The 27931-nt window shown below is 48.3% G+C and overlaps 1 protein-coding gene across 2 annotated transcripts in view; it reads right to left on the bottom strand.

Annotated features, from left to right (window-relative positions):
- The window catches only part of FOCAD (focadhesin), a 2926805-nt gene that overhangs the window by 19766 nt on the left and 2879108 nt on the right, over positions 1-27931 (bottom strand). For both annotated transcript variants that reach the window (XR_011282193.1, XM_069630760.1), the window contains exon 43: positions 25781-25856. Coding sequence is in view for 1 of the 2 variants with exons in the window: in XM_069630760.1 (XP_069486861.1) it covers positions 25781-25856 (76 nt within the window). In the remaining variant the exon portion in view is untranslated. The remainder of the gene's footprint in view (positions 1-25780; positions 25857-27931) is intronic.

The following is a 27931-nucleotide window of genomic DNA, read 5'->3' on the forward strand; positions in this document are numbered from 1 at the left end:
CAGAAAGGGAGTAGCACAGCTGGATACAGTTTACAATTCATTTTGAGATGGCACCTTTAGAGACACGATCTCCCTCTCTGCCTGTAGCTACGGAGACGGACAGTTGGTTTGTTTTTCTCAGCGGTCTGGTCTTGTCTACATTGTAGAGGACCGCTCTTCGCACATCTAGCGTGTGTAGTTTCACCTCAGCAGAGCTTTTGGGTTCTTGGAAGAAGGCCGGTAGCTCAATGAACTGCTTAACGTGGAATTTTTAAATGAACTTAGGCGAGAACCTAGGGTGTGTTCGTAGAACCAGTTTATCCATATGAACAGTAAAGAAAGGATCCTGCACTGACAGAGCCTGAATTTCACTGACCCTTCTTATGGATGTAATGGCTACTAAGAAGGCAGTTTTATAGGTCAGGTGTTTGAGACTAGCCTTATGGATGGGTTCAAAGGGTGGCCCCATGAGTTTAGCAAGTACCACATTAAGGTCCCATCCTTGTGGTGGGTTTGAAATTGGAGGATGGAGTCTCTTTACCCCTTCCATGAAGGCTTTAACCACTGGTACTTTCCACCACGACACCTTGTTATGGGAGGTGGTGTAGGCAGAAAGCGCCGCCAGGTGTACCTTGAGTGAATTAAATACCAAACCTGCGTCCAGCAGGTGGAGCATATAGGTGACAATATTGGAAGGAGTGCAATCAACCGGTTGATTTGTTTATTCTGGCACCAGATAACGAATCTTTTCCATTTATCAAAGTAACAGTGCCTTGTGTTTGGTTTCCTGGATTCCTTTAGGATATCCATGCATCTCTGAGGTAGATTGAGATGGCCAAACTCTAGGACTTCAGGAGCCATGCAACCAAGTTCATTGAACTGGGTTGAGGGTGCACTGTTTGTCCTTGGTGCTGGGATAGTAGGTTGTGCCAGCATGGGAGCTTGATTGGTTCGCACACTGCCAGTCTGTACAAGTGCGGGAACTATGGTTGTCTCGCCCACATGGGAGCAACTAGGATGAGCGTTGTCGATTCCCTGTGCATCTTGTTGACCAACTTCATCATCAGAGGAGTGGGTGGAAAAGCGTAGGCAAACATCCCTGACCAGTTCATCCACAGGGCGTTCCCCTTGGAGCCTGGCTGGGGGAACCTAGATGCGAAGTCTGGGCATTGTCTGTTTTCGCTTGTGGCGAATAGGTCTATAATGGGGAAACCCCACTGTGAGAAGAGGTCTTCTACAACTTCTATGTGCAGACACCATTTGTGTTCTTCTGGAAGGGGATGCCTGCTCAAAGCGTCCGCCAGTGAATTGAGATCCCCTGGAACATGTTGAGATGACAGGTAAATGTTCCGTCTGCGTGCCCATATCCAAATTTTCAGGGCAGTCCCTCCCTGTTTGTTTATGTAAAACATGGCTGTAGTGCTGTCTGTTAAGATCTGCACTGACAAGTTTATCAAGTGGGGTTCGAACGCTTGGCTCTGAAGACTGCCAGAAGCTCTAGCAGAATGATGTGATTCTTGGCCACTATATGAGACCAGAGACCCTGAGTTGTGTGGTGAAGGAGGTGTACTCCCCACCCCGATAGGGATGCGTCTGTAGTGACTACAGCTTGCATCTCTGGATCGAAAAAGGGTTTCCTCTTTGATAGGATCTCTCTCGTCCACCAGTGAAGACTTTGTACAAGCGTTGGTGAAACGACCACTAGATCGTGCCACTGACCACTTGCCTGAGACCATTGTTTTGCCAACCATTCCTGCATGGGTCTCACGCGCAGGTGCGCGTGGGGAACCAGGTAAATACAAGACGCCATCATGCCTAGTAAACGCATTGTTTTGCGCACCCTTATCTGACGACCGGGCTGATATTGAGGAATTTGCAGAAGTATATTCCAAATTCTTTCCTCTGATGGAAAGGCCAACCCTTCTTCAGTGTTTAGAACAGCTCCTAGGAACTGTTTGGAGGTGCTTGGCACCAGGCTTGATTTTTTATCGTTGATCGAGAAACCCAATTCGAAAAGGAGGTCGATAGTTCTTTGGATGTTGGATCTGCAAATTACTGGGGTTTCCCCAGTGATGAGCCAGTCGTCCAGGTAAGGGTACACTGGGATTGCCTCCCTGCATAGGTGTGCTGCCACCACCGCCAGTACCTTGGTGAATACCCTTGGAGCCGAGGCTATACCGAAGGGCAGCACCTTGAACTGGTAGTGCTGACTGTCCACCTTGAAGCGCAAGAATCTTCTGTGCGCTGGGAACATGGAAATATGAAAATAGGCATCTTTCATGTCCAATGTTGGCAAGTACTCCCCTCTTTTTAGGAGGGTGATTACCTCTTGGAGAGTAGTTATGCGAAATCTTTGGGGCTTGACATACTTGTTTGCAGGGCTTAAGTCTAATACTGGGCGCATTGCCACATTTTTTTTTGGCACAAGGAAGTAAGTTGAATAAATACCCTTGTTTACCTTGTTGCCCGGGACGAGTTCTATCGCATCCTTTGCAAGAAGATTGACGATTTCCTCGAGGAGGATCTTCTGGTGGTCTAGGGAGTGCATTTTTTGACGTGGAGGGTGGTTTTGGGGTCGCTCCAGAAGTTCGATGCAGTATCCTGTGGACACTGTGGACAGCACCCATCTGTCCGATGAGATCCCTTCCCATGCTTGGGTGAAGATGGAAATGCGTCCCCCTACTGGGGATGCATGGGAAGGGACCCTGAGCGGAGCGTCAATGTTTTCCGGCAGGCGTCCCGCCTCTGGCTGGGCTGCCTCTACCTCTAACAAGGGCCCTTTTATTACCTCTGCGGTAACTCTGGGTAGTCTGTTGGTTGCCACCCCACGATGTACCCTGCCCCTGTGCGTAATTGGAGCCCCTCTGGGAATGTTGGCCGCGTGAGCGACGAAAATTACTATTCCCTCTTTGGTTCGTGGGCTAGGGTATCATATTCATCTTTGGCAGTTTTGAGTGCCTCCTCAACTGCTTTGCCAAATAAGACATTCGGTTCCACCGGCATGTTGATAAGGGTAGCTTGGGTCTCGGGCTTAAACCCAGATTGTCTAAGCCAAGCGTGCCTCTTAATGACTGTGCTCCCTGCTATGAGCCGGCCTGCATCATCTGCGGCGTCAAAGGTCTTTAGAATGCATCCAGACACAGCTCTACCCTCCGACGTGACCTGGGCTAACTGGCCCTTTAGTGGTTCCGGTGCGGAGTCAATGAGAGTAGCTACCTGCTCCCACTGGTGGCAATTATAGCTTGCCAGCAGAGTGGTGGTGTTGGCGATTCTTCCTTGGTAAGCAGATGTTGAGGCCACCTTCCTTCCTAACCCATAATTTCTTTTGCTCTCCTTGTCTGGGGGAGCTTCAGATGCCGATAGAGGTGTCCCCGCCCTTTTCCTGGTGTTAGTGACTACTAGCGAGTCGGGCTTGAGTTGACCCCTTATGTAAAGTGGGTCTGATTGGGCAGCTCTGAACATTTTCTCAATTCTGGGGTTAACAGCCCTGCTGAGATTAGGAGTGAGGAGTGAAGGGTCACTTCTGCGTTGTATGGACTTCAGAATTGGAATTGCTTGGGAAATGGGTTTCTTGTCCTCCATGATCTCCTCTGCAAAGTCCCTCTCTTCTTGTGCCCCTTGAGTATCTATGTGGAAGTGCTCTGCAGCTCTAGCCAAGACCTCATTTAGAAGGGGCTGGTTATCTACTGGGGAGTCAGTAACCCGTGGTTCTTTGCGAACAGGAGAGTCTATATTGTAGACTTCTGCCTAGTCTTCCTCCTCCTCACCTTGACCCTCGTCATCTCCATAATAATCGACTACTGTTTGGTCGTCCAACATTTCTATGTCTGGATCCTCACCATACTGTTGGTAAAGTTGGATGTAGAAAGGGTCTGAAATCAGGCCCTGAGTTGGAGTCTGAACCCGAGGTCTCTTATTAGGAGTCTGAGGGTCCTTGGATCCTGAAGGAGTAGCGTTGTCAGGGGTACTCTGATAACTGAGAAAATGCTCTGTGTTTTTCTTGTAGAAATTAGCTAAGGAAGACATTCTCCTCATGACCCTGTCTATGTCCTGAGAGCTCCATTCCCTGGAGCTGGGGATGACCACCTCCTGTTGAGGCTCCTCTCCTATTCCCATAACCTCTAGAGTGGGAGGGGCAACTTTAGGTTTAGTGACAGGGACTCGGGTCTTGGATGTATCTTTATCTGAAGACCTGTGAATGTGCTTGTGTGTCTGGGGTGCAGAAGTAGAGTGTGATGACTTTTTCTGCTGTTTGTCCCCTTCCCCTTGAGTAGAAGAGTGTTTTCCTGATGTTTTCATCTTCTCTGCACTTTTCGACGCCTGGCGTCGAGATTCGGGGGTGTGTACGGTACTTTTGGAATCTTTCGAGTGTGCACGTCGACCTTCGGAGGCAGACGCCGAACGGGCTACCGGGGCCGAATCTAAATGTGCAGCTTGGGGTGGAGGTCGGACTCTTTATCTGACGATCGTACCTCTGTGTCTTTGGGGAGCGTGGAGTTTTCGCAACTGTGGACGGTTGCCTTGTGTCGTGAGGTGGTCTCGACCTGGAACGCCCAGAGGACACCGATTCCGTGGACCGCTCTCTACGTGCCTCCTTTTTCCGAGAACTCGACACGCGTATCGAGTCCCAGTTGGGATTAGTGTGTTTATGTGTAGTAGTTGTGGTAGCGCTCGTGTCGCCGGGTGTGGTCCCCCTAACTGCCCTGCCAGACAATCTTCCGGGGTCGGGAACTAGCGCTTGGGTGTCTTTCAACGCCCCTGTGCCCTCGCCGGCCAAAGGGACGGCGTCGCTGCCGTCACTGAAGGCACCCACCGCTTCCATGTCCTCCAGCTGCCTGGCGTGGTGGGCCCAACGTTTAGTGGAGCGGTCCTTTAGTGTCTTAGCCTTAAAAAGGCTACACGCTCTGCAGTTAGCCTCGGGGTGGTCCCTAGGCAAACAGAGATTACAGGTGGCGTGCTTGTCAACCCAAGGGTACTTGCGGTTGTACTTGGGGCAAAATTTAAATGGAGTACTCTCCATATGTCACCTAAAGACAGTGGGCTAATGTATGTAGGAAATAATAACAAGTGTGAGTATGTTTCCACCCCCCACTCTCCCTACTTGCAGGGCCGAGGCCACAGGCCTTCCGAGGCCCGGGCCGAGGCCAGAGACCTTCTGGGGCCCAAAGTCCGTCGTGCAGTCTCGACGGTTGTTTGTTCTTCGGAGCGGCGTCGATCTTCGGATCTCGATGTGGAGGTGAAAGAACGGGGAAATATAAATATCATTTTTAGCAAAATGGCTGAAAGCCAGGGAACTCCGCACAATGCTTCCGACAAGTACGGCGGAAAAAAAACAATCTGAGGGTCCTACACGCGTGAGGGATCATGGGTACAGTGGACGTCACACTAGGGATAGTATTACTGGCACGCCCTATGTCGACGCCCATTTTCGAGTTTGGAAAAACAAACTGTAATACTCTGCAGCTTCCACTAGATGTCGACCTATGCACAGCATGTGATCTAAGCAGATTCCACAAGCCTCAGAAATATATATATATTTGTGAAAGTGTGTTTGTATGTTCAGGGTTGGCTCCAGCCTCAGAACAGTTGGTGGGCTGAAATGTTGGCCCATGGTCGGCATACTTGACCAACCCCACCCATTCGCTCTGCACAGGGTGGGGTCCGGCCCTGTGCTATCACTATAGGCGATTTCGTGAGGTTGTCGATTTTGCAATTGTTGGCTCCAGCACCACAACAGCTGGTGGGCTGAAATTTTGGGCCAAGGTCGGCATACCAGTCAGGGTCCTATGCTGTGCTATCAGTATAGGCAATTTCAGGAGATTGACGATTTAGCGACTTTTCCAATAATAGGAAGTTAGGACACAAGGTCGGCATAACAGCCTGGGGTGTACTGGCGATAGTCAAATTTGACCAACTCCACCCATTCGCCCTGCAAAGGGGTGGAGCAGGGTCCGGCCCTGTGCTATCAGTATAAGCAATTTCAGGAGATTGTCTATTTTGCAATTTTTCAAAAATAAGAAGTTATGACACAATAAAACATACACAAGGCTATAGCAGACCACCATGTGCATGTCAGCTACAGACCCGTGCAACGCTGGGTGGTACCGCTAGTATTGTATATATGTTAGCATGTGCCTTAGAGTTTTAATATTAATTTACAATTTGTTAAATTAATAAAGTTGAGTTAAAAAAAAAAAAGAAAAGATAGGTTTCAGAATGGGTTAAACTTATAGGTGTTGGGTTGTCTGCCTATAGAGTCAAAGGAATTTGTAGAATATTCAACAATACAAAATAGTTTGTTTTGAAAGAACATACAAGAAAACCAAATGAAAGAAAGTGATAACACCTAATACAACTAAGAAAAAAACCAACACATGAAATAATATTGGTGAACATAAAGAAGCAGTACAATTCTATACTTAACAATTTCGATGGTATTTTACATCAATTAATCCAGTCTCCTATAGCTTCGGTATCCGGGGTTCCTGTCCACAGCAGTGTCCAGTGTCGACCCCAATGTGCCCTTAAAGTGGTTAGGGAGAAGAGGTTTCCTCTTCCTTGGAACCCTCAGTGGGCAAATACCCTGGAAAACACTATATCCACAACAGAGTCCCAAGGTGAATCCTTCTTGTCTTCAAGTCAAAATATGAATCAACTAAGGGCAGGGTTTCCCATTATAAAGGCAAAATTATATAGTTAATTAGTCCAAAGCAGGCCTGTTGTCTTTGGCTTGATGTCAATCAAGGCTGCGGTAACAAGTGTCTTCTGCCTTCAGATGTCATACCCAGGTGCTTTGTCTGCAGGAAGTGAGGTAGGAGTGGGATGTTTAGAGAGTCCTAGATGATGGAACCCCTCTTTTGGCCTAAACCTCTCCTCTGGCTACTTTAACCCCATCCCCATTCTATGTCTGCCTAATTCAAAAGGACTTCAGTAATCAGCATGCTGGTGCAAGAGTGTCTTTCACATGCCAAGAGTTCCTTTATCTGCCAGTTCTTACGGGACCATCCTGTGCCCTGCAGGAAGATGTTGGTCTTCCTAAGGGGCATCAAAGGGGCTGCTTCTTGGGCAGAGTTCCCAGGCCAGACAGCTCATACACACCAGCCTGTGAAGGTGTCGCCTTCCTGAGGAGGATAAAAGGAGCAGCTTTGTGGAAAGGGTCCCACATGGTTTTTGTTGGTACACACAGGTCAGACAGATAATAGACACCAGCCGTATCATGATTGGGATCGCTGCAGTCTCGGGTTATTGTTACAGGGGATGCGTTCAACGATGGCGGAAAGTTGGGCAGCTCTAATCACGGATTGGGGGGGATCTAGTCCATTTTTGACAGCGAGCGGAGAGATGGTGGCTGTCTGGCTACTCCGGGAAATTTCTCCACGTAGTCTAGAAATGGGGACCAAACGCTGTAAAACTTGCACTGCTGCCGAAGCAGAGGGCAGTTATTTTCTCGGCTGCGGCAATGTCCCAGCACTTCACCCACCACACAGGGATCGCCGGGCCCTCCGGGAGTTTCCACAGCCTGGCGATTGAGATTTTGGCTGCAGTGAGTAAGTGCGTGCAGAGCACCGCTAGATTGTCTGACATCGGGAATTGTCCCTCCCCTGTGTCCCACAGTAGGACAATTCCTGGATCCCACGGGATCGTTAGGCCCGTGATGAGTCGGATCTATTCCAGGGCCTCCCTCCAAAACCTATGCACCTTCGGGCATGACCAAAGGAGATGGAACAGCGTACCTGTGTCCGCTCAGCCTCTCCAACAGCGTGGCGGTATGGAGGCGTTACATTTATGTAGGATTTCCGGTGTGATGTACCACCTATAACAAACCTTAATAGCCCCCTCTTTGTTTGTGACAAATTTGGAGGTCTTGTGAGTTCTGGCCCAAGTGCGGTTCCAGCTGGCCATGTCTAGTTCTCTGCCAATGTCTCGCTCCCACCGTTCCATGTAGGATTCCTTCGATTCCGAGGCTACTCTCTCTAATAACCTGTACAGGGTCGAGATCTTCCCCCTGGGAAGGGTTGCTGTTAAGACCCCTTGCCCTATCCCTGGAGTGAAATCTGGGTTCTCCCAGATCGGGGAGAGCAGGCCCACCGTACTCTTGCAGTTCCACTTCCTGGCCACCTGCTTCCAGCTGTTCACCATGTTCCTGGTTGACATGAGAGGCCCAGTGTTTGGAGGGTGCTTGGGTCATGTGATATGTGGAAGGGATTCCAGTGGGTAGCATCTCCAGTCCTCCTCCAACTTCAGCCATCGGGGTTTATTAGTGCCCGGTTGCCACATGAACTCCGCCGAGAGCTGGGCAGCAAGGCAGTACCTCTTCACCTCGGGGGCTCCCAGGCCACCAGATCCAGGGCTCCTGAGCAGGACCTTCCTGGCAACACATGGCTTCTTGCCCCCCCCCACCCCCATTTGAATTTCAGCAGGCTTCCTTGAAGTTTCTGCCTGGCTTTCTTGGGAATTGTCTCTAGGAGAGCTTGGCAATGGTAGAGCAGTCTGGGGATCAAGTTCATTTGTAGTGCTGTGATCCTCCCCATCCAGGATATCGCCTGGTTTTGCCAGCGGGACATGTCCGATTGCAGGTCCTTCAATAGGGACGTGAAATTTAGTTTGAAAGTGCGTTCCACTAGCTTGGGTAATCGGATGCCTAGGTAGCTCAAGTGTGATCTGGCCCACTGGATCGGGAGACTGGCTGACAGAGAGTCTATCTTTGCATTAGGAATGTTGATGCCCAGGGCTACTGACTTCTTGGGATTGATCGTGAACCCAGAGGCAGCTTCAAAACTATCCAACTTCTCCCTTAGCGCCGCAAGAGATGTGCATGGGTGGGACAGCGTCAGCAGCACATCGTCCACGTACAATGCTGCTTTATACATTTCGTTCTTAAACTTAAGTCCCCAGTGCCCGGGGCTCTGGTAGATCCTGGAAGCAAACGGTTCAATCGATAATGCGAAGATGAGAGGTGACAGAGGGCATCCCTGGCGAGTGCCTGTGGTGATCTCTATTTTGGGGGACGTCGCCCCATTGATTCTAAGGGTTGTGGTGGGGTGCTGATAATTTGCCATTGTCCATTTCTGGAATTTGGGTTCCACCCCGTAATGCTACAGCGTTTCCCACGTGAAGCCCCAGTCCAGCATATCGAAAGCCTTGTGTGCGTCGAGCGACACCACCGCTAGTTCCACTCCAGTTCTGTTGGCCGTTTCAATGACGTTTAGGATATGTCTGATGTTGTCCTGGGTGTTATGGCCCAGGATGAAGCCTGTTTGGTCCGGGTGTATAAGATCTGGGAGAAGTCCAGCGAACCTGCGTGCTAGAAGTTTCAAAAAGATTTTAGAGTCCACATTCAGCAGGTTGATGGGGCGGTATGATGAGCAGAGTACCGGGTTTGCCCCGGGTTTCGGAATCAGGACCGTGACGAATTCCTCCATGGAGGGGGATGACCAAGGCCGTTTCCAGGAAGGTGTTGAACGGAGAGGCCAGGTGGGGGGCCAGGAGGTGGACATACTTCTTGTAGAATGGTGCGGGCAAACCGTCCGGGCCAGGGGCTGTGTTCTTCATGGAGCGAATCACTTCGGTCACCTGCTCCAGGGATATGGGATCTTCCAGGGAGTCCATCTGTGGATGGCGAGGCGGCTTTGGGACCACTTACAGATACTCGGCGTGTGACTCCACACCCGGGGGCTTCCCTGACATCACATCCCTATGGTGCTCAGTCATGATGGCTAGCTTTTTGGAGTCCAAGCAGCGGGGTTTCCCCTCTCGGTCCCGTAGGATTGTGATGTTGTTTCTAGTATGCAGTTTCTTCAGCTTATGCAGAAGCAGGCGGTTGGACTTGTTGCTGTTCAGGTAGTAATACTGCTTCATGTATGTTAAGGCTTGGGCCGTCCGGTCCGCCAGGTGCATTTCGAGGACTACTTTAGCTTTACGTAGTTCATTCCATGACTTGACCGACTGGCACTTTTTGTGGATCGCTTTTTTCTCTGCCACCTCCATTTCTAGTTCCCCTAGCCTAAGCTGATGTCTGCGCCTGTGTGCCGCCGAGCAGTTTATGGCAACACCTCGGATAACTGGCTTCATAGCGTCCCATACCATCTCCTCCGTGGAACCTTTACCCAAGTTTTCTGTGAAGTAGTTGACCAAGGCTTCCGATAGTTCCTGGCTGTCTGCTATATCCGAGAGGAGGTAGTCCTGTAACTTCCAGGCCCTTTGTGGCAGCGTTGGTAGGGCTTCCGTTTGGAGTTGCGCTACAACTGTGGCATGGTCAGAAATTACCCTCAGGCCTATGTGGATGTCCACGATGCAGGGGAACAAAACACTTGAGATAAGTAGGAAGTCTATCCTGGAAAGCCCCCTCTGGACGTGTGAGAAGAAGGTGTAATCATGTACTTTGTTGTTTGCCAGTCTCCATGCGTCAATTGTTCCTGTATCTCTCAGGAATTCTGCAAGCCCCTGTGCCTTCGAAAGTCTGATCCAGTTGGTGGCAGGGTCTTATCAATGGTGGGATCCAGGGTGAGGTTAAAGTCCCCCCCCGATCAGCAATTTGCCTTCGACAAAGGTGGTTATAACTGGGAGAACCCTGCGTAGGAAGCACTCCTGGGCTTCATTTGGGCAGTAAATGGCCGCAATGGTGATTGGAAGTTCGACCAAGAGGTCTTGATCAGTAAGAATCTACCCTCGGGATCTCGCTTAACTGAGACCTTAGACAGGACCGCCGCTTGGCTGAGCAGGACTGCCACCCCTCCTCTCTTCTGTCTGGAGGATGCAAAGTACCTTTTGGGGAATCTGCAGTACCTGATTCGCTGCTCATCCGAAGCCAAGAGATGGGTTTCTTGTAGGCAAACAATATCTGCCTCTAATTGGGCTAGGCGATGTTCCACAGACTTCCTTTTTCTGGGGGAATTCAAGCCATGGACATTCCACGTGATCATGGTTACATTTTTAGTGGATGACCCCTTCCCAGAGTGCTAAGATTGCGGATAATTATTGCTGCCTTTCTCCATTCTCCAACACTGCATTTGGGTGGCTGTCAACCCGGCTGGGCCCTGTGTTGATGATTTAAGTCCCCCTTCGGTTTTTACCCCTATTCCCCCCTTGAAACAACAAAACTTGGTCAGCCTTCGACCAACGGGGACTCCGGCTGGGCAAGCGCTGCCTTCTAAAGTTGCGGCACTCTGGCCTCCGCTACTAGGTGATGAGAGCTGAGTGTGTGATTAGTTCATCGGTTTGCTGCGTAGGTTTTGTTATATGGTCGGAGCCTGTGGCCGGCATGTAGTCCTCTAGGTGATGCTGCTCGGATCCGCGATACCATTGGTCACCTTAGTCATCTTTGCTGGGCCGTTTACTTTTGGGCGGCGGGCCTCTGATCCTCTGACGTCGCCTCCTGTTCAGAGGGTGCTTCTTCGTTATTGGTGCCCTCCCCTGCGTCTGGGTGCAGTAGCCTCTCTGCCTCGTTTACATTGCGTATGTGACGGGTGCTCCCGCTCCAGGAGAATATCAGAGAAGTGGGGAACCCCCAGTGGTATGAGACACCTTTCTCCCTCAGCCATTCAGTGACTGGCTTCAACGCCTTCCTCTTCAGTAGTGTCACGGCCGTGAGATCCTGGTACAGGCAAATAGAGGCCTCCCTGAACAGTATTCGAGGGGAACTTCTTGCTTCCAACATGATTTCTTCCTTATTTTTTGTTGTTGTTGAAAAAACACTTTTGTGGGATGCGCTTCTGGTACAAAAAAAAACATTTTTCTGATAACAAATGTGTTGTTTTTCCACCATTTTTGTTTTTTCATGCATTCTTGCTCATATTTTCATTACCCAATTGTCAATTTCTATCTCTATTGCAATGACTTTCATGCAAGTCCAAATTCGAATTTTCTCATTTGCATTAATTTTCATGCAACTCTGATTTTCCATTCACATATTTATCAATTTCTTCTTTCAATACATTGACTTCCTTATATACACTTTTGTTTCTCTCAACACGTGTTTCCCCACGGTATGTACCTGTGGTTCTTCAAGAGAGATACTAAATTAGAATTCTCTCTTGCTGTGAGTGTAGATCTCTCTAAATTCCAATGTTTATTTTATTTAGATTTCTTTCCCTTATTTTCCGGCTCTTTTTCAAAAATATTCAAAGTACTTTTTTCTTTGTAATCTTTGTTGTTCCTTGGTTCAGTTGCCTTCAGAACACGATCCTGGCGTGTTCCTCAGGGAGGAATATGCGGACGCTGGCATCCAGATAGATGGAGTGACACATGTGATCTCCATGTATACAGAAGACATGCTGCTCTGTGTATGACAGTCTGATGTTAGACGCCCTGGACTGTTTTGCTGAACTTTCAGGTATCCCCATTAGTTGAGATAAGTCGGGCTTGTTCCCACTGGCAGGCTTGAGGGGACAGAGAAGAGACTAACTGCCTGCCCTGAATGGCACTTTCCAAACCTTTGGAGTTGATATTTACCATGATGTTAAGACTGAGCTGAGTGCAACACATAAAACGACCCTGGACAGGGTTGTGAAATCAATAGAATTTTGGAGTAGGTTGCTTCTATCGATGACTGGCAGGGCGGCACACCTCAAGATGGTGGTCCTCCACCGGCTGCTATACTACTTTGTGAATGTTCCAAGCAGTTCTTTAGCAGGTTAGACTCCACACTTAAGGGATTTCTATGTTAAGGGAATAGACACAGGATGGCTTTAAGCAGGTGGGATCAGGGTAACAAAGCTTAAATAATATTTCCTGGCTGGACAGTTGCAGTTCATAGCAGGTTGGCTGGCGGACGAACCAACGCTGGACACCACGCTCTTGCAGCCTTCCATTACAGTATTATTTGAAGGAGATCTTTTGAGTTATCAGTCACTGCACCTCTTGACAGTGGGTAAGAGCGTAGGAGCGCAGGGTTTGAAGAGCATTGGAGGTGAAGGATCCCTTTTCCCGCATATCCTCCTGGTTACTGTGCTGGCAGGGAGGCCACAATGTGTGAGGGGTGTCCACAGGCAATGGGAAAGCTGTGGTGTGGTTACCATGGGAGACCTGCTTCAGGACGGGAAACAGACAGATTTCACAACGCTAACGGAGCAGTTCGGGATACATAGAGGACAATTTCGGTTACACTTGGGTCTGATATGCATGCTGGAAAGAAGGTGGCTGATAATCTGGGAGGGTGTGTAAGGGGATACTGGGCTAGAGGCAATGTATGATATGTCCAAGGGTGGACATGTGGTGTCCATTACTCCTGGACAAACTGCATGCTTCAGACTTGGGAGTGAGGACCAAGTGGGAAGCAGACCAGGGGAGGCCTTTCGCGGATGCTGAATGGGTGCGAGTACTGCTGCACCCAAAAAAAGTCTCTAGGAACAGCAGGCTAAAACTCGCACAACTGTATGTCACACACAGAGCATACCCGACACCTCGCAAGATTTCCCGGTTCAGGGGTCGGATAAAGGGCATTGCCCCAGATGCATGGTGGAAAACGCTGGCATGCTTCACATGTTCTGGTCTTGCCGAAAGATCCAGGGGTACTGGGCGGAGAATGCAAATAAAGTGTCTAAAGGTGGGGTAGACCTGGACACTGGGTCCCAAGAGGCATATCTGTTAGGGGTGTTCCTGCGCGAGCGTGGTAGAAGAAGAAATTACTTACTGTAATGATCTTTCTATGGATTCTTCTCCCGCAGATTCCTCATCTTGATAGATATCCATCATCCAGCTCAGCTGCTCGGAAACATTTCGGCAGGGGGCTTAGTGGACCTTGACTCGGCCATCGATCGTCGATCCGTCTTGCTCTGTGTTCGATCGTCGTATATATAAAACAGGTCACTATGCCACATGCTTCAGTACCTTCTATTTTCCCCCGTGCCTGAATGCTACAGAGGAAGGAACAAAAAACCGGAGGAGGCTAATCAGCCTGTAAAAAACGTAAGAGGATACATCCCAACAGGGTAATCCCACATAATGAAAGATTATAAAAAAAAAAGATATATATTTTTTGAAACAGACTGTCAAGACTGAAGCGGTCATGTAAGAGCCATCATCAGAGGTCTTCTCGCTTGGACAGAAGCATCAACCCACATGGACTTTCTTAGCAGGGATAGATGGAAGGGTTGATGAGGAATCTGCGGGAGAAGAATCCACAGTGTAAGAAAACTGCAGGTATCTTACTGACTAGTCCCCGGGGGTCTGTCATCCAGGTTGCCAGGACACGGCCATCGCTATTGGATCCAGTTCCTGGGGATGGACCAGTGCGCGAGGATGGGGGCTCCTCGGGAGTGGAAGTGGGACACCGACGGGTGAGACGTGGTACCCTCTTCCTTATAACAACTCTTCCCCATCCTACCCCATAGGATATTCAGAAACTCTACCCCAACCCTTTTCCGACATGAACACTTTCTTACACCATGAAAAACAACGGATTAACATTACAGCCGTTTACCTGACATGTACCAACAGAAGGGTCAGGCAAAGTCAGGCAATTGATAATAACCACACACCCGACAGCTCTTTCCCTTCTCCACAAGGATAAAAGGTGGAGCACGAGAGCACACTACGAGCAAGGCAGACCACACAAAAAGTCAGCTATTGCAGGACGGCAGTTCAAGAGGAGTAAGGCCGGATAGAACCAAAAGGACAACAAGGAGAGAAGTGCCCTTGCCGACCCAGACCCACAAAGCCTCGGTGACAGGAATCTTAAGACCGGGAATAACAGCCAGCATGTGGTGTAGCAGATGTCAATGGGGCACGGAGCCCTCCTACACTGATAACCAAGGCAGGGAGAAACGCTTGCTACCGTGGTATCGTCCTTGACTTCAGAGACAAGAAACGCCAAGCGGTTCATCAAAGCCGGTGAGTCGGAGGGAGAACCGATAGTAAAGTGAACTATCTTGAGTGACGGTTGCAGATGGCAACACAAGATGAATTGAAGAACCAAGACTGTGGGTATTGGAGAACTGTTAAAACCGCAGGGAAAGACCAGCTGCAGATTGGTCCGGAGCCACATGGGCACTCAATTGAAAGACCAGTCTTGGTCCCGTTTTGTTAAAACTACTACAAATACCAGAGGGCCATAGGAGGGCCCGTCGTAAGAGGTCAAAGTGGTTATACAAGGTTCGATTAAAACACCTTGTACAGTCGTAAGTCTTTGACCCACAACCAATGGCAATGTGACCCCGACTGAGGGATGCCTGCGAAATAGGGTGGTTGGAAGCACCCCGAGGACCTTGAAGTATGTGAAGCCTGACTGGGGGCCGAGACCGGGACTTTAGCAGGAAAGAACCCAATGGGGGTCTAGCGAAGAAAGGTAAGTGTGAACCCGACAGAGGGATGCCGAAAAAAAGCTAGTGGAAGGGAACCCTGGTTTTCTGATGAGATGAGACGATCATGAATTGTGTTAGAACACGCAAGAACCCGACCGAGGGATGTTTGCAATAACTGAGCGAATTGTTTACCTGGCAAGTGTGAACCCGGCTGAGGGATGCCTACAAAATGGTTTGACGCTTGATAACCCCGGGAGCATTGTGTTGACAGAGTGAACCCGGGTGAGGGATGTCCACAGTAAAAGATTGTTTAGAAGGACATTAAGGCTTGTGAATCCAACAGGTGAAATATATGGAGTAATAAGCCGCAATGAACCCAATGGCGGGAGGCCAACATTCGAGAAGGGTCTGAGACCGGAAGAGGGGGATCCAGGGGTGAAAAGCCATCACCCAACGTACATACAAAAGAAACTTTTATTTTGGAATTTTTGAACACTTAAGGCCCTTGGAGGCAAGAGACTTATGGTAAAGAGACTTGACCACTGCAAATCCTGATATCGCTGAGAAGAACAATAGCCTAGTGTTGGAAAAGCCCAGTTGTGTGCTGTGCTCAAGAGGCCCACCTTGTCCAGTGTTAAAAACGTGGGGAAGGGAGATCTCGCTATACCATCCTGACTTATTTTTGTGAACACTTCTTTCTTTTCTTGTGAACACTATCCTACACTATTTTTTGTAACTTAGCTGTAAGGACTGGCAATAGTTTATTTTAGTATAGGCTCTTTTATTTGACAAGACGCCACTAGGACTGCCTTATGATTATTTAATGATTGAAGCTTACTCCCATCTTAGATTTAGGTTTAGATTAGGTGCTTGTCTCACCCATTTATATAGTTTATTAAACACCCTTGAACTGTGATCCCTTGTGTCTGTCTTTACTGTTGCCAGCATGAGTTCCTTACAATAGAAAGATCCTTACGGTAATTTACTGTAAGTAATTTCTCCTTCAATGGATTGCCTTTCTCCCGCAGATTCCTCATATTGATAGACTCCCCAAGCAGTTAGAATAACAGAGGCAGGCACTAGGCAGAAAGTGTTAAACAAGTAGATTCTGCAGGACTGTCCTACCAAAGCCTGCATCAGCTCTCTGTGCAACATCCCAGGCATAATGCTTGGTGTATGTATGCATAGACGACCAAGTGACTGCCCGACATATGTCCCTACCAGGACCTTCCCCTCTGAATGGCTGTAGAAGCTAAAACCCCTCTGGTTGAAAGTGCCCCGATGCCCGTCGGAAGCTCCCTGCTTGCTGAATGGTAGAACTCAGATATACACAAAATAATCCAACGTGACAGGGTTTGCTTGGTTATAGCAAGACCTTTTCGAGACAAAGAATTACCCACGAATAACTGGTCTGACTTCCGAAACTCAGATGTATGAGCAACATAAAGGCTTAACGCTCTTTGGGTGTCAAGGCAGTAGAACCGCTCTTCCTCTTTCGAGAGATTTGGCGAAGGGTAAAAAACCGCTATATCAATAGATTGGGACAGATGAAACTCTGAAACTACCTTAGGAAGGAACCCAGGTCTGACTATGAAATAAACTTTCTCACGAAAACAACACAGAAAAAGAGGTTTGCAGCACAATGCTTGCAACTCACTAACTCTCCTGGCAGACATAATTGACACCAAGAAGGCTGTTTTAAGGGATAACAGCCTTACAGAACATGAGTGCATGGGATCAAATGGAGCCGCCATCAAGTAGGTTAAAACCAGATTAAGATTCCAATCTGGGACAACAAAGGGAGTTGGCGGAAATCTATGGAGAAGGTCCTTCAGGAATTGGGCCATGACCGAAATAGTGAAGAAAGAACCTTTGTCCAGGGACCTTTTGAACCCAAAGAAGGCCGCCAAATAGCCTTCAACTGTGGGAACCTGAAGGCCTGTTGAGGCAAGTCACAGAAGGAACTCCATCACTGTAGTGGTGGGACAAGAGATGGGTTTAATCTCACATCCCTTGCTCCACTCCCCAAATCTTCTCCACATGCATGCGTACAGAGATCTTGTAGAAAGTTTGCGCGCAGCCAGCAACACCTCAAGTACCACCTCAGAGAGGTCCCAGTCATACCTCAAGCTCTCAAGAGCCACGCATGTAGGTTGAGGGAATCCGGGGTCGGGTGGAGCACTCAACCATCCGACTGGGTCAGGAGATCCGAATGCCGAGGCAACTGGTGAGGCGGAAAGATCCAAGAGTATACCACATTCTCCTCGCCCAGTCGGGGGCGATCAAGATCATGGTTGATCTAAATCTCTTCAACCTCCTGAGAACCCAAGGAATGACAGGAAAAGGGAGAAGACGTAGTGAAAAGGGAAGGTCCAGTCCACCAGAAACACGTCCCCTCGTGCGCCGTTGGCTGGGAATTCCCTTAGGCAAAACTGTTTGCACTTCCTGTTGGACTCTGTGGCGAGAAGATCCACTGCTGGGGTACCCCAGAGAGTTAAGACCTTACTGGCACACCTCCCACTCCTGTGAGACAGTGCTCTGCCTGCTCAGAGCATCTGCCAAAGTGTTCTCCATCCCCGTCAGATGAACTGCCGAGACCGATACTACGTTCTCCAGCAGGGGTGTTGCTAGGTCTGGAAAAGATTAGGGGCTAAGCTAATATCGGGACTGGCAGGACTCGGGGCTAGCTAGCATTTTGGTTGTAGTACCTGAGCTTCTATCCGGGGCTACAACGAAAAGAGCCAGGGCTATAGCCCCCTCAGCCCCTCCTAGCAACACCTCTGTTCTCCAGTAACCAGACCACAGGTGTATTGCCTATGTGCAGAGAGGCCGGGAGTGCACACCACCCTGCTTGTTGAGGTAGTGCATGGTCACTGTGTTATCCATTAGAATGAGGAGATGCTTCCCTCTGAGAAACTGGCGATGGCCCTCAGGGCTAACCTGATGGCCTGCAATTCCAGCCTGCTGATGTGCCACCTGAATTCTATTGCTGACCAGCAGCCGCTCATCTGTAAATTCTCGCAGTGAGCGCCCCAATCCGTTAGAGATGCATCTATGACCACTCAGGCCTGAGGCCAATGAGGCCAGAAGGTTTCCCTCGCCATAAGATTGTTGCACCTGTCCCACCAGACAAGGTCACCGACCTCTAGGTTGGACAGAGAGAGGATCTGTGGGTGCTCCCAGGTACTTAGACCACTGGTCCCTCAGGAGCCACTGAAGGGATCTCATGCGCAGTCTGGCCTCTGGCCTAAGAGGCAGAGGAAGGAAGCCTCAGGTAAGGTGGCGTGGTTCTGAAATAAATGCTCCGTCTGTGCTATGTTGCTGACTCTCTCCTTCCCTACCCGAGTGTCTAGGACTGCTCCGATGAACTGGAGGCTTTTAACTGGCGGCAATTGGGACTTCTTCAAGTTTAAGGAGAAGCCAGCCTGTGCAGTAGTAGGCAGGTATCTTCCAGATGAGACAAGACTTGCCCTGCTGACTGTCCCCGGAACAGACAGTCGCCCAGGTAAGGAAATACAGACCCCGGATCTCCTGAGGTGTGAGCCGCCACTACCGCCATGAGCTTGGTGAAGACCCTTGGAGCGGAGGTCAACCCAAAGGGAAGTACCTTCAACTGATCGTGCTTGTCCCCTATGAGGAACCTTAGGAACTTCCTGTGCTTGAGATGTATGGGCACATGGAAATAGGTGTCCAGCAGGTCTATTGACACCAGCTAGTCCCTAAGGTTCGAGAGCGTGGAGAATTTCTTTCAACGTCACTATGCTGAATTTGTCTTTCCTCAGGAACTTGTTTATAGCCCTGACGTCCAGAATGGGACAGAGACCTCCTCCCTTTTTGGGAACTAGGAAATACCGGGAATACCAGCCTGATCCTCTCTGTTCGGGAAGTACCTCTTCCACGGCACCCTTTGATAACAGGGCTCTTAGTTCTTCCTAAAGCTCCTGTCCCGGTTGGACTGGGGGTGGTGGGCGTCTGTCTGGTGGTTTTCTCAAAAAAGGGCAGACAATAACCCCACCGAATCAACACCAGGGCCCAAGCATCGGAGTTATCTCCTGCCACTGGGACCAATGCCCTGACAACCGTCCAACAACCGGTGCATCGTGGGAGGGGGAAATCAAAGTGCCTTGGAGGGAGAAGGCGCCCCAGCTGCTGCTTGTGAGCCTCTAAACGCCCCTCTGCCCATTCCGGGGAGCGAGAAAGACCTCTGCCCCTGCCAGCCTTGCGGGAGCTGCGCCTTTTTGGCATAGGGTAGATAACGCCTATAGCCTCTGCCTCTTGAGGCAAAACTGAAGGCAGGCTTGGCCGGCTGGGCAGCTACATCGAATGATTTAGCTGCAATCTTAGACTCTTTAAATCTTTCTAAAGAGTCGTCAACTTTTTGACCGAAAAGCATGTCTCCCTCAAAGGGCATGTCCAGTAGCCTGTAGACCAGAGGTTTTCAGGTAGGCCTGTATCCTCATCACTATTATCGACCCCATAGAGCGGCCAACGTAGTCCGCTACGTCCAGACCCGTTTGCAATGACTGCTTGGCTACCTCCTTCCCATTCTCCACTAGCTGTGAAAATCTGTCCCGCATAGCACCCTCAGGGACGTATTCAGCAGCATGCTTTACAGCTTTCCACAAGTCGAAGGAATATTTTGCAAATCTGTAGGCTATGTTGGTGGCCTTGAGCGCCATGCTGACAGAAGTGAAAACGTTCTTGGCCAAGGCATCAGATTTCTTTCCCTCCCTATCCGGAGGCAGATTGGAAGTGGATGCTGCAGGTCTGCTGGCGATTGTGGCAGCTTGCACAACCAGCCCTTCTGGGGAAGGGTGTGTAGCGAGGAAAGAAGGATCTCCTCTTGCCAGTCTATACAGCCACATACAATTGGCGTTTACGGGGGGGAATAGTACAAGGGTGTTGCCATAAGAAGGCCAAAGGGTCTGCAATAGCCAGGATAAATGGCATATTATGCTCAACTGTGGGACCCTCTTCCACGATGTCAGTGAGTTTGTACCCCTGAAACGGTGTGGCAGATGACTTTAAACCAAGGGTGTCTACAACTTTGTCAACCAAAGGCCTGAATTTTGCAATAGCATGCGTGTAAGGCTGGCCTTGTTGTAGTTAAAAGTCTGGGGATTTATCTAGGACACTAGCGTCTTGAAAACCATGAGCTAGTACTAACAAATTGGCCTGATCGTCAAAATAATCGACACCACCGGCTCCCACATAAACAGGGTCGATATCCCCATGGTCATCAGCGACGAAGATTGATTGCATGGAGTCGAAGAACCTAGACCTTGACAGCAGTATTAAAAAACTATCGCTGACAGTCGGGCGGATGGTTTTACTGCCAATGGAGCGGCTTTCGAAGTCAATGGGACTTTCGGCGCTGATGGTTCTTTCAGCGTCGAGGGAAGCTTGGATGACCGATGGACGCTGTGGGCATTGGCTTTAAGGCCTAGTGGGAATTTTTGTGCCTTGGTCGGTGTGCAGCCCGAAGACGTTATCAATGTCAATGGAGTTGACGGATTGGATAGCTTGGGGTCAGAAGCACTGAGTGCTGGTTTTGCTGCCAAAGCTTGCTGGTTGGGGGTGGAAACCGCACCTACAGCAGCTTGTTGCTTAAACATTTCCAACATGGATGTTTTGAAACTTTCTCTCTCTTTCTGAGTGGTCGGCCCCGCCAAGGGCTTACCTTGTGCCGACGACAAGCTGAACTCGTGTCGATGATGGTGGCGCCGCTTCTTATTTCGCGAGGAAGACGACGAGGAATGGCTCCTGGAATAGGACCGTTTCTTAGTCTTTTTCCAATGCGTTTCCTTCCCCTTGTCAGGGGTGGGTTCCTCAGTCTCTGCCTCAGAAGACAGGATGAGAGGCCACGCCAGTAATTTTGGGGATGGTCGGCTCAAAGCCAGTTTCCCGGATCTGTCACGTAGGGATTTCGGCTGCATTTTCGAGCAGGACTGTTAGGCAGAATCCCGTGCAGTTCCCTTAGGGACCACTACACACAATTAAGACTACAGGTGGTAATACAAGTTTTACCTTTGGTACAAGCCCGTACTACTATGTTAAAGTGGTAGTAGTAGCGGGGCAGCCAGGCTTATCTCAAGAGTATATGAGCAGTAGCAGAGATTACACAAAGGGACAACACTTACTGTGACTCAAGCAAACACTGACTCAAGGTTTCAGGTAAAAAAATATAAGTACATTTATTTTTTAAACCGTTTGTTATAAACACAACACTTCTATAAATTCAAAACCACACGTAAAATACACTACAACTAACCAATTCACTTTGTACGGTATAACTCAAGGTAAGTACCCTATGTTTTAACAGACCGGTGTTATGAAACAAAAGACGTTACCGGGAATACATATGCGGTCACTTTTTGACAGTAATGACAGTTCGGTCTTACTAAATAAATGCGTATCCGCGGCAAGAAATGTTACCGGGGCAAAACACACTTAGCACCTGAGATACCCAGAGAGAGTTGGGGGCAAAAATCATAGGCAATACTTTTGTCAAGGCAGACAAAATCAGAGAACACTCATGGACAGAAATTCAAGAGTCAATAGGCCGGAGCCAGTGTCAAGTGGAACCGGGTTCCTGTTGTCGAGGATCACACAGTCGGACAGTTCACGATTCAACGTAGCCAGGAGTACTTAGATATTGTCAATGGAGGAAGCAAAAGTTATAAGAAGGAGGGAAGATAAGGACAAGCCTTGTAGGAGGAGGAAAAGGGATTCACCCGAATTCCTCAAGCAGAACACAGTACCTTATTCAATGAAGACGCTGGTGCCACGGCAGTTGTTCCTGGTAGTTTCCTGCATACCCACGGTTCCTGGAGCTTCGGCAAGAAGGACGACGTCTGGAAGGGTCTGCACCACACAGGGCTGAAGGCGGCAGCAGCGAAGGTGAATAAAAGGTGCGCGCCTTAAAAACAGGAGAGGCTCTTCAGATGGCTATCCGGACCACTACAGCAGTGTGCAGCGATTTCGACCACGAAGAGGATCCTCTGGCTGTAGAAGACGAGCTGGTTATCCCCACCAGGCTCAAGGGAAGAAGACTCCGGACTGGATCTTCTCTGGCCGTTGAAGGGTAGATAGCTCAGGACTGCAGCAGGGCTTCACCTGGACGGGATAGTTGCAGCAGCCAACTTCTTCTCCGCTTCTCTTCGGTTCCTTGTAGTTCCAGTGGCGACTCTGACTTCCAGCCCAAGAGTCCTGCCTTTTATGCGAAAATGCCCCATTCACACAGCCTGGCTGTCAATCACGCAGCAGGGCAGTTGTCCAGCCCGGACAACCACCTCAGCCAATCATAGCAAAGTGTGACTTGGGTTTCCTAGGATACCCTGTGCAGGAGGGTGACTACCCCCCTCCCTCACATTCAGCCCACCTAGACACCCAGGCGCCTAGAGGAGGGCTTCTTGGCAGAAGCCCGCCAAAAGACAGTGAACAAAGAAGGCAAAACTGGTTTGCCGCACAAAGTAGAACACAAGAAGGACTTTAACAAAAAGAAATGGCGAATAAACCCTTTGAACACTGGGAGCCAAAAGAAAAAGTATTTGGTTAAGCGGGTTTAAGTTTGAGGCTAATATAATAGCCTACAACAATACCACGTTTATGTGTATAATCGTTGTAGAAAAGTTAGGGTAGATACCACGGCCACCAGCCAAGTCTAAATGTTAAAGGAGCGAAACAATGCTCGAGGAGGTACAGATAAAAAGGGCTAAGAAGTAACCCTTTCGAATACTCCATGTAAGATGGGGTGTACTGGACCTGTGGTTAAATGACTAAGTAAAGTTAATGGCAACTTTACCCTTTTCTGGGAGACAGTAGTCAGCCCCAGAAATGGAGTCGGTGGGACGTCTAAAAGACAACCCTGTGTCACTGCGCTGAAGGGGGCAAACAAAAGAAGGGGGCTACTGAAGTGGTGTACTCCAGAGCCCACAATCACAAAAACAGATGAAATACACATGGCAAAACATGGGTAAGAGTGGGGGAAAAGCTCACACTCTTACCAAGTGAAAAAAATAACTCCAGAAATCCAGCAAAGCTGCGGAGGGACTCACTAGGTAAGGGAAATGAGCTTCTGAATGAGAATTCTCCCCAACACTGACGCACAAGCTTCTGTGTCGTGAATCACACCTAAGCACCACAGACAAACATTGTGGGGGTCAGTTACGGACATTTTGGCCTCAAAGTTGCAGCATCACTTGAAGCCTCAAACCTGGTCAGATGACATTGCGTCAATGTTTTCTGAAGAAAACAGACAAATTTAGTACCAAAAATATTGAGAAAACTCAAAAGTTGTGTTCCTGATGCAGCGTTCAATCGCACAGAAAAAAGGAACTGAAGCATGGGGTGTAGTGACGTGTTATATATAAGACGACCAACGTCACTTCCAGGGGCCCAAGAACAAGCACAGAGCAAGACGGATCGACGACCGAATCGGGTTCCCTACGCGCCCTTTCAAAAGGTTTCCAAGCAGCAGAGTTGGATGATGGATATCTATCAAGATGCAAAATCTGGGGGAGAAAGGCAACGCATTGAAAGCACATTACTAAAATGAAGGATCTCATTCGCGTGATAGCCAAACGCAGAATAGCGATGTCCTGGAAGTCAGGAGATGACCCTAGCGTTGATGCGTGGTGGAAGGATTTGCAGAGGTGGGCACTGGCAGAGACTGTGGTCTGGCATAGGGCAGTGTATCTGGGATTTAGGGAGACGAGTGAGGCAATGTTTGCGCACCCAGATAATGCCCCGACGGCACGTGGCCTATCTTGAATATGTGGCAGTTTGTGTATGGTCGAAGTTGCCGGAACGCAATGTAATGTATTATTCCTGGCGATGGTGGGTTCGGACGCAACTGGAAGGTGCTGTTTACAGTTGGTGAGGGTTGGGTTGACACATGGGGTGCAGCAATGTCTTATTCTTAACTACGTCACATGTGATGCTGAATTTCCCTCATGTACATGTTGAAAATGGTTATTAAAAACGTTTTTTAAATAAAAAGAATGCTCCTTAAAGCCTGAAGATATCTATAACCTTGGTCCAGGAATGAGGTAATCTGTATTTGACAATAAAAGCCTATACCACCTAGTTAACAGGCCCAAACTGTGGATGGGGCTTTAAGGAGGCCGGCAGAGCAGTTAACATTTGCATACAGCCACAACGACCACCATTTTTGCCAAAAGAACCTGTGTGCTATAGTTTTTCTGGTTAGGAATCTGAAAGGAGCAAAGTGTGCCAATCTGCCCGCAAGAAAGAAAAATACTAAAAGAATGGTGCCCACAAGGTAAGCATAATAGTAAGCACATTCTGAAATGAACAAGTGCCTTTTCTGTTTCAATAGTGAAACCTGCAGCCTAGCAGAGGGAAACATGGCATCAAAAGAGGAAGCCTCCAAACAAGTCAAATATGCATAATGGGAGAGGGCAGTGAAGGCCAGCAGGGATGAGTGTGCTCCATTGGGGAGGTGAGGCAATAGGCTAACAGCCAGCTCCAACCTGCCACAGCGATGATCGAGGTAAATAAAATTAAGAACAAGGGTCTAATCTACAAGGTCCTAGTCCACGTCTACTTCCCAATCCTATAACAAAAAGGTCCAAAGATACAGTCACCTTCTGGTTATTTCCAAGACGAACAAAGCCAAAGGGTGTTTACAGTGCCCCAGCATGTTTCCTTGGCTGCTATGTCAATCTCTCACTGGTCCAAAGGTTGTCACCTGGCTCCTCCCATCCGGGACTCCTAAAATGTAGGCTTAACAGGCACCTAATAGACGAGAACTTGAGATTCTCCCTTTCCTTGAGGAATGACTGAAATAGTTAACAGCAGGAATTTCTACCTGGGTACTTTTCAGACTTTAGTTCTTCTACCCCAAGCCAACATCATCCTCCTGGGCTTGAGCAAATCACAGGCTCTGCTTACTCCCTGTCTTTCTGCTCCATCCAGGCTCTGGGCTATAGCTCCCTTGCTGTGGGTGAGTGCAAAAGGCAGCATGATTGGCTTCAGAAGCAGCCGATTCGTTCGCCTCCTCCTCACTTCTTTCTGTGGTTTCATCAACAGTGTTTTTTCTGGGCTCTATGATCAGAAGACTAATGATTCCCCGCTTTAATGAAGGAACACGTTACTTACCTGTAACTCCTGTTCTCCAGCATGGGTCTGGCATGGATTCACATGCTCATGAATTGTTTACTGAACTTCCCACTCCATTACTCCCTTCCATTTGTATTACCCCTACACTTCCCCCCCAAAAGCAGCCCTTTGCGCTTTGAAATCACTCTATTATAATTTGGAGTGTTGGAAAATAATGAAAAAACTTTACAAAAATCAAAAATGTGCGGGGATTAGCACACAACAAAAGATTAGGGATGAATTAAATAAGAACTATGGTATCTGCCAAACTACCAGTCTTCAGAGTGTCATTCTGTGCCCACTGTGTATAAATAGTACCAGTAACAGTGACAATACATGTATAATTGCAAATATAGGAGCCACATGTAGTTCAATAGGGGCAAACGTAATATAAAAGAAATACACGCCTGGTGGTACACTTTAAGTGAAAATATGCTTACCTTTTAGGAGATCCCTGGATCTGTCTGACAGGGCTTCCTTGGGGCTCTCCATTATATTAAACAACCAGTCAATAAACTGAGGTTAGGTTAAAAAGCAGAACACATGTACATCATTAGAACTCAGAGTTGAAGGTAAATCAAGCAACAAGTCACAACAGCTCTTTTGGAATTGCACTGTGCCACACATATGATACATTCTGTAAACCTCCTACCAACCATCACACGGCAAACCAAAAAAATGATGCTAAATGATTCATTAAAACCAAGTTCATTTTTTCTACAGCTGTTCTCTCTATGCATGCAAAGGTGAAACGTCATGCTTCCTGGCTCTTCACAAATTAAATCCTCTAAAAACATAAACATTGAAGAGCTTCTAGGATATTTTTGTAGTTAAATGAGGCTATCTTAATCCTTTGTGCGTGATAATTTAAACAGCAGGCACCTAATTACAGTAACTTTGTCTCAGGGCAAGTGTAAGAGCAATTTTGCATGGCATTTGTAATAGGGTAAACATTACCTTAGTGCCAATATATTTTTTTTTCAGCGAATTGTAAAAAAGGGCAGCGTTTGTCCTGACGCAAATAGCAATGTACTGATTAAAAGCGTATCTAATACCAATCAAAATAGTTGAGTTTGGCTTAGGAATGCTGGGGATTTTCTAAGATCTCTGCATGGTACTATGAATGCAATCTGTTGCTCTAATATATGTGAGACAGGCATGGTATCAAGAGAGACACAGACACAAGAGATAATCGTTCAAACCCTACATGAAAGATGTTTGGGTTGGTGTAATGCTTAACTTGCCATATCTCGAATTTGGGTTTTCCCTCAACTGATGTTTCTAAGGATAGTCGAAGTCCATAAGTCTCAAAACAACAACTGTCTGTCTCAAACATATGGTTGTATACGAATTGTTCGAACTACAATTGTTTGAATTACAATTGACCTTTGCACAATTGACTGGATTGTGAAGGTCAATTGTTACATATACACACAAACCCCCCGCAACTCCCCATTTTATTGTGCAAAGGTCAATTCGGACCCTTGACTTTCGGTCAATTCTGTCATTCGAACAATTGTGTTCGAACAATTTGGGTAATACCAAACATATGCTTGCCCTCACTCTGGAAACAAATGTTGTGCAGGGTTTCTTTAAAAGTAGAATAGTGATCCAAAGAAAATATATCCAAGACTGGATTCAGGTGGGCTTCTTGTCAGGATTGGTGCTGCCAGTACAAAAAAATTGTTCAACTTAAAAATGCCCTTGGAGTTTTCCAAGCAAGGTTCCGGTAGTGTCAATACAACTTGGTTGACAAAAACTCTCAGGCCTGCTTGGACTCCCTTCCCCAAGCTTCTGGAAGCGCACAGTGCCTTTAAGCCTCCCAGGGTTGCTTACCCTAGGCTGACACCCTTCTGGATGCAAAAGAAGAACAAGTTACTCTCTTACCTGGTAACGTTCTTTCGATGGGATGGTCCAACAACGTATTCCATATCTATGACAGTAATCACCACAGCTGTGCTGCTTTGGAAAATCTTTCGGCGTCTGCTTCCTGCGTCAATGATGTCGATACGCCATCCTCGAGGACCTCCTCCGACGGCCGACGTCACTGGATGTTATAAGTAGGACGCACGACGCCCATAGCCTCAGTTGTAGTTTTTTCCCAGAACGTGTGGCACCAGTCTTCTGCCAGTCTGACCACACAAAGCCTTGCGGAAACGTAAGCTCAATCGCATAAGAAATTCTGTAGTGGGGAAGGCAGGGAGGGAGCGATATGGAATACGTCGTCGGACCATCCCATCGAAAGAACGTTACCAGGTAAGAGAGTAACTTGTTCTTCGAGGGGATTGGTTCCTCCGACGTATTCCACATCTATGACAGACTCCCAAAGCAGTACCAATGCAAGGAGGTGGGAAAAGAATTTAGAAAAGAAATTTAGACTGCCCAATCAAATTGCGGAGTAAAGGACTGCCTTGCCAAAGGCCAGATCCTGCCCCCGGATGGAATCGAGGGAGTAGTGACGTACAAAAGTATGTACCGAAGCCCAGGTGGCTGCATCACAGATGTTACGAATAGGAACACCCCTCTGTAGGGCAGTAGAGGCAGCCATACCCCTGGTAGAATGGGCCCGTAAGCCAACCAGTGGGTCCTTA

This window comes from Ambystoma mexicanum, chromosome 6q (assembly GCF_040938575.1).
Source record: "Ambystoma mexicanum isolate Mex_15411 chromosome 6q, UKY_AmexF1_1, whole genome shotgun sequence".
NCBI lineage: Eukaryota > Metazoa > Chordata > Amphibia > Caudata > Ambystomatidae > Ambystoma > Ambystoma mexicanum.